The sequence below is a fragment of the Ascidiella aspersa genome, chromosome 7, assembly GCF_963924565.1.
Source record: "Ascidiella aspersa chromosome 7, kaAscAspe10.2, whole genome shotgun sequence".
Taxonomy (NCBI): Eukaryota; Metazoa; Chordata; class Ascidiacea; order Phlebobranchia; family Ascidiidae; genus Ascidiella; species Ascidiella aspersa.
In genome coordinates, this window is record NC_139453.1 from 22,431,594 (window position 1) to 22,444,609 (window position 13,016).

General features: G+C 38.6%; 2 protein-coding genes across 2 annotated transcripts in view; both read left to right on the forward strand.

The window, feature by feature from the left end:
• LOC146138353 (dual 3',5'-cyclic-AMP and -GMP phosphodiesterase 11-like) overlaps positions 1 to 3,325 on the forward strand; it is a 41,692-nt gene extending 38,367 nt beyond the window's left edge. Inside the window, exons 19-20 of the mRNA XM_083394829.1 lie at positions 1,701 to 1,859; positions 3,038 to 3,325. Coding sequence (XP_083250955.1) covers positions 1,701 to 1,859; positions 3,038 to 3,139 — 261 coding nt within the window. The 3' untranslated portion in view covers positions 3,140 to 3,325. The remainder of the gene's footprint in view (positions 1 to 1,700; positions 1,860 to 3,037) is intronic.
• Positions 3,326 to 5,951: 2,626 nt separating this feature from the next.
• On the forward strand, positions 5,952 to 12,477 carry LOC146138355 (uncharacterized). Its single transcript, XM_083394575.1, has 5 exons — positions 5,952 to 6,206; positions 8,096 to 8,176; positions 8,688 to 8,845; positions 9,903 to 10,113; positions 12,376 to 12,477. The coding sequence occupies exons 1-5, from the start codon at positions 5,952 to 5,954 to the stop codon at positions 12,475 to 12,477; spliced, it is 807 nt and encodes a 268-aa protein (XP_083250701.1).
• Positions 12,478 to 13,016: the final 539 nt, after the last annotated feature.

The window sequence follows — 13,016 nt, forward strand, 5'->3', positions numbered from 1 at the left end:
TTACGAGAGATGTCCAATCCCTCCTGTTTTGAATCGGAAACCACCACCTGGTGTTTTTTTTTGCGAAAGGTCAACCGTCCGATCGGATACCAAATGACGTCGATACTGTACTAAAATAGGCAAACTTCAACTTGCAAAGGTTTAAAATTGGTTTGGTGTGAGAAATTTCAATTATTTTAATAGAAATCATACGACTGATACCCCATTACTATCACAATATGACATCAGACTTTAAACATCTCTGGTTTTTACCAACTCTACCACCCTTAACGTTTCACAGCGATCACCGTATTCTAATAACTGCGAGAATATAACATTACTTATTTTGCCGTTTTCTGTTGTTAGTATATAGTCTCGATCGGCAGTAATTTCCGTTCGTAGGCAAAGATTTTTATTTTTTGACCAACCTATCGATTCGTATAGAATGGAATATTCCATTGTGCTAACGACAAATCTTTTCTAGATTACTTTGTGAAAGCGCAATATATTGTGAAACTACAAACAAATTTTAAAACGCGTATATTAGAAATCCAACTGATAAAATATTTAAGTTTAAATGTAACCATGGAGAGTGGCGGACAGTAGGGTATTTGCCAAAAGGTAATTTGATTAATCATAATACACTTTAGAGTAAGCACGGTTGGTTACGAGTCATGCTTATACAACAAGAAAAAAAAGAATACGAATTGCCATTTTGCAACGACGTGGCACAATATTTTGGACATTGTTCACTGTTAGTTTAGTACAACATACCACCTACACCAGTGGTTCCCAACCTTAGCACCCCCCAGAAACAATAAATAGATTATTCCAACCCTATCAAAATTTTCGTAATTCACTACAATGTCACAAAAATCGGAACTGGAACAACACACATCAATTCTACAAAACATGTAGGGAAGTATAACTTAGCTTATGGTACTCTAATCTCACACAGAGAGTTGTAAGAGGACTACCAATTGAAAAAATCATGTTCTGAAATATTACTAAATATCTATCGGCACCCCTAAGGATAAGAAATGGAACCCCGATTGGGAACCACTGGCCCACACCTTCACCAAATATTTTCTTGCTACTTTTCGAACAACCGATCGTGGAGTGTTTTTTTACTGTACTGATATTTGCAGTCCAGCGCTGATCTCACTGTCCGTCACTCTTTAGGGGGTAGAGGGTTGTGATCATGGCAGTTAGTAGTATGCAGCACATTTTCTTGTTGATACCTGCATGAAACCGCTCGCAATCATAATACATACCGCTATAGCTTCGATGCGTGTGCGCGCGTGTGTGTGTGTGTGTGCCTGTGCATGCGCCTGTATATGTGCATTGTGCGTTTGATGCATGCAGGGTACTGCAAGTAGAGTAGAATAAAGTATTAACAAGTGCATTTACCGAACTAAAAAATACAATCACGCTGGGTAATTTGCTCACAAGAAAACCTGAGAATAAATCCAACCAGGACAAGCCGATTTGGTGTATTAATAAGAGACGAAACTATTTAGTCAGTAAATTTATAAACTCGTATAGCTTTCTAATTAGCTGACGTAAATACGAACATTAACCAAAGGGTATACGGTTAAGCTTTGAGTTAAACTATTGGATAATCTGAAGCCATTAGAATGCTTCGTTGCGTTTGGTATTAAAACGGGGTGCGTTCAGCACGCTTAAGCAAGAGCCCGATCGCGAATGTGCCGCTTCGCCAGGTCGCCGAACAGGTTGCTGAGGAGTTTTTCGAGCAAGGCGACATCGAGAAGAATCGACTGCGTCAGGAGCCGATCGACATGATGAACAGAAAGCTGAAACACAAGCTGCCCAACATGCAAGTCGGCTTCATCGACAGCATCTGCCTGCCGTTGTACAAGGTGGGAACAGGGACGGACCATGTTTTTTAGAGTACCTATAAGCACTTAGGACTCTGGTGCCCTATATGTGTCATTCAAAATATATTCACGATAAACCACACAATATTATTCATTGAAAATATACAGAGGTTTAAGATGATACTTGAGAACGAAAAATAAGCACAAATTTATTTCAATCGGTTCAATATTGAGGTTTGAGTTGTCTGACCAACTCGAATTATTTCATTAAACACTGAGGCAACATTGGCAATTGAGCTATCGAAAATTCTGTAGTGCCCCCCATCTCTCTGTGCCCTAAACTCGTGCTTATTTTTCTTAATGGTTAAATCCACCCTGGCTGAGGTTAATAATTCGACACGGCCGTATTCCAACGCTATTTGTCTAAAAAAATCCGTTTCGGCAGGAGAATAGTTTTGAGTTTCTTGGAAGTCTGATGCAGTATGTCGCATGTTTTCTAGTCACCAACCAATAGCCTTCAGAAACAGTTTTCGTTATTAGCACATATCCCAAAATTTAGTGCAATTCCAAAAGTGATGTAACTACCATCTATGTGCCGCCATAAATAAGGACGAATGAATAAAACAACGATTTTAATACGATACATATTGTGGTAAATTCAAACAAAGAAGCATATATTGGTAACTTTCCTTCCGTTGATCAACATTCTATCCTATTGTACAACTGCAGGCCGTATAGTCTTATAAAACAGTGGTCGGCAATCGCCGGTCCACGGACCGGTACCGGTCCGCGAGGAGTTCATTACCGGTCCGTAGCAGGGTTCCAGATGACATTTTGATCAAAACCCGATTTTTTTATTGTAAAATCGAACTCCTCGTACGTAGAATATATCGAAAACGGGAAATATATAGCGTTTTTTTTATGTTCAAGCGTGCTCATATAAAGTGCAATAGAATTAAATCATGCAAACAATGTTTATAAACAATGTTGATGTTCAGACAGAAAATTTTCGAAAAAACGGATGCATTTTAATTTGGACATTGAAAAAAGTTGTTATAAATTTCCTTTACAGAACATTTGTTTTTTTCAAGGCCGGTCCGCGACAAAATTTCAGTTTTAAACCGGTCCGCAGTGCAAAAAAGGTTGCCGACCCCTGTTATAAAACACTCTCACAAGGTTAAAACCAAAGAATAGCTAAAAACACGTATTTTTCGTTACAGGCTCTTGTAGCGACTTCTACTGGCCTGCAGCCCATGCTAGCCGGTTGCCTGGACAATCGCAAAAACTGGGTGAAACTGGCCGAATCCGGAACCAGTCTGTAACATCTATTAACTTTAAATAACATCAAATCGAAAGCGCCCATTAGTCTTCAAAATTTTTTGTGTAACGTTCCTCTTCTTGATGCATTTCCGCGTGTTTCGTATCGTTCGCCTTTCACCGTTATATCTTGTTCGCTTTTTTTACCCCACCTGTTTTCAGCGGTATACCACCGAGGAACGGGTGGTGGAAAGGTCATCGGTCAAAAGCGTAATAGAAATTGCCGCCCGTAATTGCATAGACGGTGTGTCGTGTGTTACAGTTTGTTGCGAAAAAAGAAAGAAGGGGTTCGAGGCCTCTGGCATCTACCAGAGGTTGGCATCAAAGTAACAATAGGAGCAACTAGAAAGGGAAGCATAGACGGATCGAAGCCATTTGCTCAAAAAAATAAAATGCAAATAGAAAATACCAGTTTATCTAGTAGATATACGGTACAAATTAATTAGAAAAAAATGGTCTTAAGTTAAGTGTGAATTTGGAAGAAAAGTTGTGTGAGGTTATTGTAATGTTAACAATCCTACTAATCCGCAAAAGTAGAGTTCTAATTTGCAATTATCAAGCATAAAATTTACTTGATTTTTGAAATGAATAGATCATTAGAATAAACAGCCTGCGAAAAAGTGACAAATTTATTTTTAAGATCTTGGTATCCCCGGAACTGCTTACATATCTATAGCGATCTTTTCAATCGTCCAGCTTTAGTTATTTCAAAAATTTCACCTTCCTTTAAATTTCCTTTATTTTGGTAAATATGATATTGGAAAGAGTAATTTCAGTAGTGTATATATTCTTACACGAGTAATGCCATGCTTGTTTGGTTTAGAACAGGGTTTGGCAACCTACGGCCCGCCACATATTTGACAAGAGGTCATTCTTCATAATTTTTGGTTGTTACAACTACCTAAAAGCAAGCTCCTGCATCGAGTGTAACAAGTAGTTAGAGCCTTTTCAATCACAAATACCCTAATTTTATCTCTGAAAATCAGTCGTTGCGGTTGTTATAATAAGACGCGTAAAGTCTACACAGTTAACATGTAATTATACTTGCAGACTGCGAATCCTCATTACTCAGCATCAAACGTTTGTAGTTTTGCTTCATGTGTTAAATTGGGGTTTAACGCATTGGTGTCCGAAACAGCGTTTTGATAAAGAAATTACTGCTGTACCGTCGTACCGGTAAATATATTCACTTGTTTCTGGGCCATGTCCCAACAAAATAATTTTTTGCCTATGTAAAATGTCGTTCTTGGGCTGAATATACAGTTCCTTTAGTTTAAACGGACAAAAACGTAGTAAACAAGGACAGAAGTTAAATTTTGCATTTACATAGTGAATGTCGACCGAAAATATAGTCTGCGGGGCATGGCCCGATGCTCTCTGGATCCGATCATGGGCTCGAAAACACCATTGCAAATACAAACAAGAAGCTTATATTGTTTACTGAAGTTGAACAGCGACTTCCAACGTAACCTATTTGCTTTGTGGTAGCTTACGTAACCACAACCTGAAAACCCATACGCTGATGAAATGTGCATAATTATGATTAAATTTTCAACAACGACAGAAAAGTGTTTACTTTGGAGTCGCCGATAGATTACGCTACCTAGTTGCTGTAAGAACTGTATTGACATAACTTACGGGTCATGTTTCAAAGGTCACTTCTCCCCAGGTAGCCAATGCTGTGCTGTCGTTGCCTATTTGAACGCAAATGTAAAATGAACTTTCAGAGCATACTGCTTTTGGCGAATAGCTTTAAAATTAGAGCGATTTTAGTTGGAATTTGCCCTACAGTTAAGTTTACCCTGTAATATAAACACGACAAGACGTTTAATTCCGAAACAACAGCAGCGTGAAGCTGTGCGTTTGCAAAGGTAAACGTGGTTGAACTGGAAACGGCTCGCCTTACACAGCCACGCAAAGATTGTTTCGCAGTCAAACCTAATTTCGGTGTCTATTTAAGTAGCGTTTAAATGTAAGAGATGGGATAACACAATTTACCCCATGTAAGCTATATTCTTAGTACCATATATTGCCCATAGGTATAATCGCAGTGTAGCAGTCTGATGGTTTATGAAAATACAGAAATGCTCCTGATTTCGCCCCATCGTGGTACCTCGCTTTATCAGCACCACAGAGCCGTAACGATGTTAGTAACTAGTTGGTAGCAATAGGTCACAGGCTGTTGCTGGCCTAGCCTTTACTCGAGAGAAGGTGTACTGTACTAGCACGTAACGGTCAATTTCAAGGACAGAATACAAAGTTGAAAATTGGCGCTATCGCTGTCGCAGAAAACCAAACAAATTTCCTTATCGCAAATATTTGATTTTCTTTATTTTGCAAAGCTGTCGTACCAGGCACGACACGATGTCATTTCACGAAGCTTCTAAATGTAAGCCAGTGGTTCCTAGTTAGTCAATTAGAAATATTCTTGTCTTATTTATGTCTAGTTTAATTGCCCTTGTTTTGATCTTGTATTTGAGTTTTGATGTGCATGGGGTTGGATATAACATAATTTAGAGTTTATTACACAACCTATGACAATAAAGGAAGCCGAAAGCTCTATATATTCCCCAACTCTATCATAAAACTCTATAGGTGCCAGGATATTTCAAGTAACAATGCCGGCGGGTTTTAATACAGTAACGATGTTCGGTTTGACTAAAACGCCGGATGTTACGTTTCAATGTTTTCACGTCACAGACAAGTCGATTCGGTTTGCGCTTTACGAGTTTACAGTTTTTTGTTCTGGTTTGCTTTAGATCAATTAACAGCTATAGGTCGGAACATTGAATTCCAGTTGAAGTCAGAAAGGCCGAAATGAAGGTGATTTGCGCCGGCCTGCCCAAGACAGGGACCAAATCGGTGGCGGCGGCTCTGAGAGTGCTCGGCTACAACGCCTATGACGCTCCGGAAACTTACAACTTCCACAACGACGCCTGGGCCGACATTTTCGCCGGCAAGCGGGAAGCAATGAAGGCCTTCGGCGAAATGTACAGCGACGTTGACGCTGTGGTGGATCTCCCAGCCTGCTGCATGTGGGACACCATTCTGGAGGCCTACCCGCAGTCCAAGGTTTGTTTGACACCCGCTATCAATTCTTGAAGTTCGTGTGTAAATGCTTTAGTTTTCTCAAAATAAAGACCCGTATTTTTAACGGGGTACAATACTACATTATTAAGAGCAGCCACCTATAATATTGCCTAATGTGCAGTAATATCTACGACGGAAAAATACCTAAACCTAAGGTGGTAAAACCTAGCGGAAGGAGACCTAAATGGTCTAAATAGCATACAAAACAGTAGTGAAAGGTATGGGATGGGACAATTAACCGCACCCGTTTTGGCATTAGCCTTTCTGGCATCTGTCGTTCAGGCCGCTGTTTAGGTACTGTACTGTGTCAGTTTTGGAGTTAGGGTTGCAGTTTTGGTTGAAATTAGGGATAGAGTAAAACTATAGTATAGCAGTCCTGTTTTGATATCCTTTGAACTTTGTTTAATTCCGACGTTAATGTTATTCTAGTTTTGGTTATATTGCTAGTGTCCGTTTTTATTGCAAGGTCTGCTTCTGCTAAGCGCACTTTTTGACGGTTTTGTGGCGGGCGTATTCTTGTTCAATCAGCCCAATAGCTCAAGGGTCGCCAATTACTGGAAAAGCGTGCCAATCGCAGATAATAATGAGTGGCTCAGTATTGTTAGGACAAGTGATTTACTAATCCATATTATAATCATACTAAATGTGATTAAATATTGCATTGTTGTTGTCAAATATATTATGGTATTACGACAGTCTTCGTAGCTCATTGTTGTTGTGCACTATGGCTGGTTCACGCGGAGACAATTTTAATCATGCACTGCTTAAAATGCAATTTAAGTCCGCAAGTATTGAAAATTTAAAATATTAAGCGAAAGAATTGTAATAATTTCTTGTCTATAGGCATTTTTAATTTGGTAGCCAGTGAAAAAGGTCAATGACGTACTTTTTCGGGATTTTGTCATGAATATAAACCAACCTAAATGTTCTCAGCTTGATCCCTGGCCTAATATGGTGTTATCATTTACTAAGGGCCTTGACTTATACACCGAATCACTGATCGACCGCCACAAGAAAAGCAATTTACCTAGGTATTAAACACCAAATGTCACTTTGACCGCAAAACCTAAAGGTTACATCAGTTATCGAGTCGTTTCTGTCAATGTACCAATGTTGAATGTAAGCTAATAAATTTTCTGCGAAATAACCTGGACCAAAATGTCAAACGCAGATCGTTTGAGCTGACGTTGACGTTGATTGTTATTTTAGGCAATCGAAATTCAAAGAATTGTTATTGGTTCTTCGTAAAACGCTTGCTTGCTTAGCCTTTGTATGTCTGTACCAGTAACCTGTAGCGAGGATTCTCAAATAACAGACCCTTGTCCCTATCAGGACCTTGGAAGTGTAAAAGGTGGAACTCAACAAAAAAGTACTAGGCCTATGCGGTACAATAGGTAACAGAAAACTAAAACAAGCAAAATCGTCTTAGGCCGACTATAGTACAGTAAATAGCTTTATGCTTTCGACAAGTATTTCATTCGCACCATTTAAAAATATTCACCGAACTGTCCTGTCTTGAAAAATTATGTAGAGTATACTCTCGTAAATGAGCCTTTTTTTAAACTATGTAAATAGCTCTGACATGTAATTGAAAATTTTCAAAATAGTCTGCCGAAACCAATTTGAGTTAATCAAACTCAATAAAGATACCTGATATTTTATTTTATTCTCCGGTGGTTAGGACAAGAAGTATTCGGTCTTCCAAACCGATACCAAATGCCGTCTTTATTATATTTAAATTATTAAAATTCATTAAATTAAAACGCTTAAAGTTAGTTTTTAAGGCCACCTGAATATTTATGCGACTTCAGGCAAGCTTTTCCGAAAAATAATATATATATAACCAAACACCATGCATCTTTTTATTGCAGGTCATATTGACAGTCCGAAGTAGTGAAGAAAAATGGTTGAAGAGTCTTAAAAACCAAGCTGCGCAAATCCCACAAATATTGGTAGGAAGCCTATACGTCTATTGCTAGTACTATTTTGGTATAATAAATAATCTGTCAATCGTTAGGCTATTTAAAATTAATTCACTCTATACTGGGAAATAATGTTAAGTCAGCACAGAGATCAACAATTAATTGAGTAACCTTAATTAATTGAGTAACCTTGATTCTATATGCTAAAAAATGGAATTTTTTTGATTTCGTCAATATCTAAAATAGTCAAGGCCCACATGAGTGCATAACATTAGGCGACATACTGTAAAGAAAAACATAAAATTCCTTTAAAGCAAAATATTCCTACTGTATTTTGCTCCATATCTAAAACTTCTTAAACGGTTCCTAAAGCCAATATGATATCAAGTTGCCTTTAAATACCAATATCAAAACGAAACAAAATACCTCATAGACGAGATTAAATCGGTCCATGCTCCTTCAAAAATGTTGCTTCAAGAAAGTCACGAAGCAGGCAAAGACCACAAAGGTATTTACGATGTTTTGCATACATTACTGACAGATTCCATTCATATCGTGCAACTTGAATTCGGTGCTATTTTACTGCTGGATTATGTCGTCGTCCATGTACAAGTTGTGGACCAACTTTAAAATCTCCGCCGAGTTGTCACTTGGCTTCTTCCCCAACCGTTTTACGCCGATCAATGAGCACATTTCAAGGTATGAGTTGCCCTTAAAATAGTTATGTTTTTTTACTGTTTTCGCAGAACTGTCGACTGTTTATTTACCAAAATAACATTACTTGGTAAATTATTACTAAAGTTGGGTACACTATGCACGGATCTGTAATGTAGCTTGATAATGAATTACAAAGCCAAAAAGGTCGAGTCATTTGAAGATGATACAAGCTCGTATCGAAACGTCTTAATTAAGATGATGTCGATCTAGTCGATTTTTTGGCTTTGAAATTCATTATATCATATTACTAAATTGAATATAGAAACAGGTTGTTTAAAAGTCGTGGATTTTAAATACGCAATCTTTTATTAAAGATGTGACAACTTAAGGTTTTAAATGAATAGAGCTTTGCCCCCCGGCAAAAATATAACATTTTTTCGGCTCACCACGGATAAAAGGTGAGCACGGAATATTTTCTACACAGAAATGAAACTAACCTGTACCTATATTCATTGCAAATAAATAATATTTTCGGTAGAACATGTGTCGCATTTCCATATTTTCATCAAAGAGAAATATTAAAAAAAAACTCGACCGTGGAAAGTGGTAATAGCGTTTTTTATTTTCATCGAAAACATTGGAACATTGTTCTATATAATACTGAAGACCATACTCTTTTATTTTTCCGAGGCTGTGCAATTGCACAGGAGGGGTGGGGGCAAATATTTGCGCAAAAAGGCTGTCTAACAACAATAAAATTCCGTGTGGGCCGAATAAAGATTAGGATCAGATGCATAATACGAACTTGTTTCTTAAAATAAGCTGTAAAAGCATTGGTTCAATAAGCTATAGTGAGAGTTAAGGTGAGGTTACCTTACGAGTCTAAATCCATATAAAAATTAATGGGTTATTTGCCTACGTGTATTTTATGTTTAGCCCATTAATCGTTATTTTTAGTTTCGTCAGCTCCGTTAAACCCGAGCGTTTCATGCGCTGAATTTGACAAAGGCAACTTATGTGCGTGTATTACAGCTGTGTCTGTGTATCAAATGTTGCGTGCCAATAGATCCAATTAGAAGTCAGATATTTGCCTTTCAAGGTCAGCGTACCGGCGTCATACTGCTTACGTTGAATCGGTGTGCAAACAGCGCGGTGTCAAGCTGCTGATTTTTAACCTGGAAGAAGGCTGGAGACCTTTGTGCGACTTTCTCGACCAACCAATACCCGAAACCGAGTTCCCGCATCTCAACAAGAATGCGGGAGTTTCGCGCGGCGAACTGCGTGACCAGATCAAGGTTTACGCGGACAGGGTGAAAGGCGAAGTGTCGGCACGAATTCGACTGGCGGTTTTATCGTTTTCGACATTGCTGGTCGTGTTTTTGTGCGTGTCTTGGACTTGGTAATTTCATAGCGCTGCAAAATGACTAATTACCTGTTTTAATTGCCAGACTACAAAATAACGTAATCCTCAGTCTTAAAGTGGAAAACAACAATTTATTGTACTTCTATTGAGAAGGTGTATGTTATATGAGTGAAACTTTGACGTTGTACGTATAGGCATGATTGATTGTCATGTGGCGACCTACGTGATTATCGTGTAAAACCTTACTGTAAGCCAGGGGTTCTCAACCTGTGGTACGCGAAGGGTTTTCAGGTAGTACGCGAGTAGCTTCTCTTTTTTCACAAAAACACAACACAACTTTGTATTTTGTTTATCTGGTTTAGTTTGCAAAAAAATCTCCCGAAGCTTATTCATTGTTACGTAACTATCCCGGTTGTTTCGTAACTTTACGATCTTCAAAACACACGCCAAGTCAATTGTCCAAGAAGCACAGTTGCTTTGAAAAGCGGTACAACGCTGTGGGACAGTGGCCGTTAGTTATGTCAAACGATTGCTCTTGATATACATCAACTACTACAAAATGCTAGTTGTACGATAAAAATATGCTTGGATCAAATTAGTTGTTCTGCAAGAAGTGGTACGCGTGGCAGTACAGATCGTGAAAAGGTTGGGAATCCCTGCTGTAAGCTGTCGCGTTTTGCCACGAAACAAGACTTGTATGTGTCAACAATTACAGCCAGTAAACAAGGAGCAACTTTTACGACTTGTAAACCGTCTTTGCTGTATTGAAATTTACTTGTCGACAATTCAATTTAAAAAAAATAAAAAGTCGTTTATGCTTCGATTGGTTTTCTAGAAAGTTGTAGCACTTGTAAATGTTACATGCTTACTATTAATAAGTTATTTAAAAACGTCGAATATTGTGTCAGTCATCTGTCAGATGGGTGAACATAAGAAATCTAGAGGGGAACACACAATAAGATTTAAAAGCCAAAATACCTAGAACAGAAAAATCTATAAAACCATAGTATTAAGACCAACGACATAATACAGCCAATTACTGAGTAATATCCCTTATATCCCCTACAGCATAAGTACAAAAACGTCTGAATAAGACCTAAATCTGTCGGAATAAGGTCTAAATTCATCGGAAAAGGGCCTAAATTCATCGAAATAAAGCCTAAATTCATCGGAATTAGTCCTAAATTCATCGGAATAAAGACTAAGTTCATCGGAATAAGGCCTAAATTCATTGAAATAAGTCCTAAATCCATCGGAATAAGGCCTAAATTCATCGGAATAAGTCCTAAATTCATCAGAATAAGGCCTAAATTCTTCGTAAGAAGACCTAAATGGCCATAATAACGCCAGAATCTGTGGGTAGAGGGTATGGGACGATCGGGGGCCATTGGTCTGGCATCGGCCGTTTTGGTTCCAAGGTTTGGACGCCATAGTCTGGCCGGCGCCGTCAGGGCGCCGCTGTTTTGGCAACGGATTTTCGGTCCTGTTTGGGGTTATTGGTGGGTAATGGGTGGGTGGGGTTTGAAAATGGGTTAGTGTTGAAATTATTAGGGGAGTTAGTGATGTACTTAGGGGTGGGGTTAGGGGTTAGTTAAATTGTTATTTAGGCCTGATTCTGACCTTTTAGGTCTTATTCTGACGGATTTATAACTTATTCCGATTTAGACGTTAGTAATACCATTAGGTATTTGTCCTATTTTGGCCTTATTCCGAATTGTGTTTTGTTCTGACGTTGAGGTTGTTCTTATCTCGGTCTTATGGCTGGAGTCCATCTAGAGCCCTATTTTCGATACACATATGTTGTTTACCACAAATAGCGACACCATCAGGCCTACATAACTATATATTCTTTATCTTGTTACTTGAATAAAACGCAACACTTCCCTCAAATCAATTATTTAAAAATATTGTGAACACAAAATCGCGAGCATAACCGTCACTCTATTTTTGCAGCCTAAAGTAGATAAATAATAAAACTTTATCTTCTATTTAAACATAAGCTAGCTTAGCGGATTTTAAGCTTTCTATAAGTTTTGGCCACCTTCCATAGCCTCTTAACACTTTGCGGCCCCTTGCTCACGTTTGGCAAATGGGTAATGACAGTTTTAAACCGGTCCGCAGTGCAAAAAAGGTTGCCGACCCCTGTTATAAAACACTCTCACAAGGTTAAAACCAAAGAATAGCTAAAAATACGTATTTTTCGTTACAGGCTCTTGTAGCGACTTCTACTGGCCTGCAGCCCATGCTAGCCGGTTGCCTGGACAATCGCAAAAACTGGGTGAAACTGGCCGAATCCGGAACCAGTCTGTAACATCTATTAACTTTAAATAACATCAAATCGCAAGCGCCCATTAGTCTTCAAAATTTTTTGTGCAACGTTCCTCTTCTTGATGCATTTCCGCGTGTTTCGTATCGTTCGCCTTTCACCGTTATATCTTGTTCGCTTTTTTTACCCCACCTGTTTTCAGCGGTATTCCACCGAGGAACGGGTGGTGGAAAGGTCATCGGTCAAAAGCGTAATAGAAATTGCCGCCCGTAATTGCATAGACGGTGTGTCGTGTGTTACAGTTTGTTGCGAACAAAGAAAGAAGGGGCTTGAGGGCTGTTGCATCTACCCGAGGTTGGCATCAAAGTAACAACAGGAGCAACTAGAAAGGGAAGCATAGACGGATCGAAGCCATTTGCTCAAAAAAATAAAATGCAAATAGAAAATACCAGTTTATCTAGTAGATATACGGTACAAATTAATTAGAAAAAAATGGTCTTAAGTTAAGTGTGAATTTGGAAGAAAAGTTGTGTGAGGTTATTGTAATGTTAACAATCCTACTAATCCGTAAAAAGTAGAGTTCT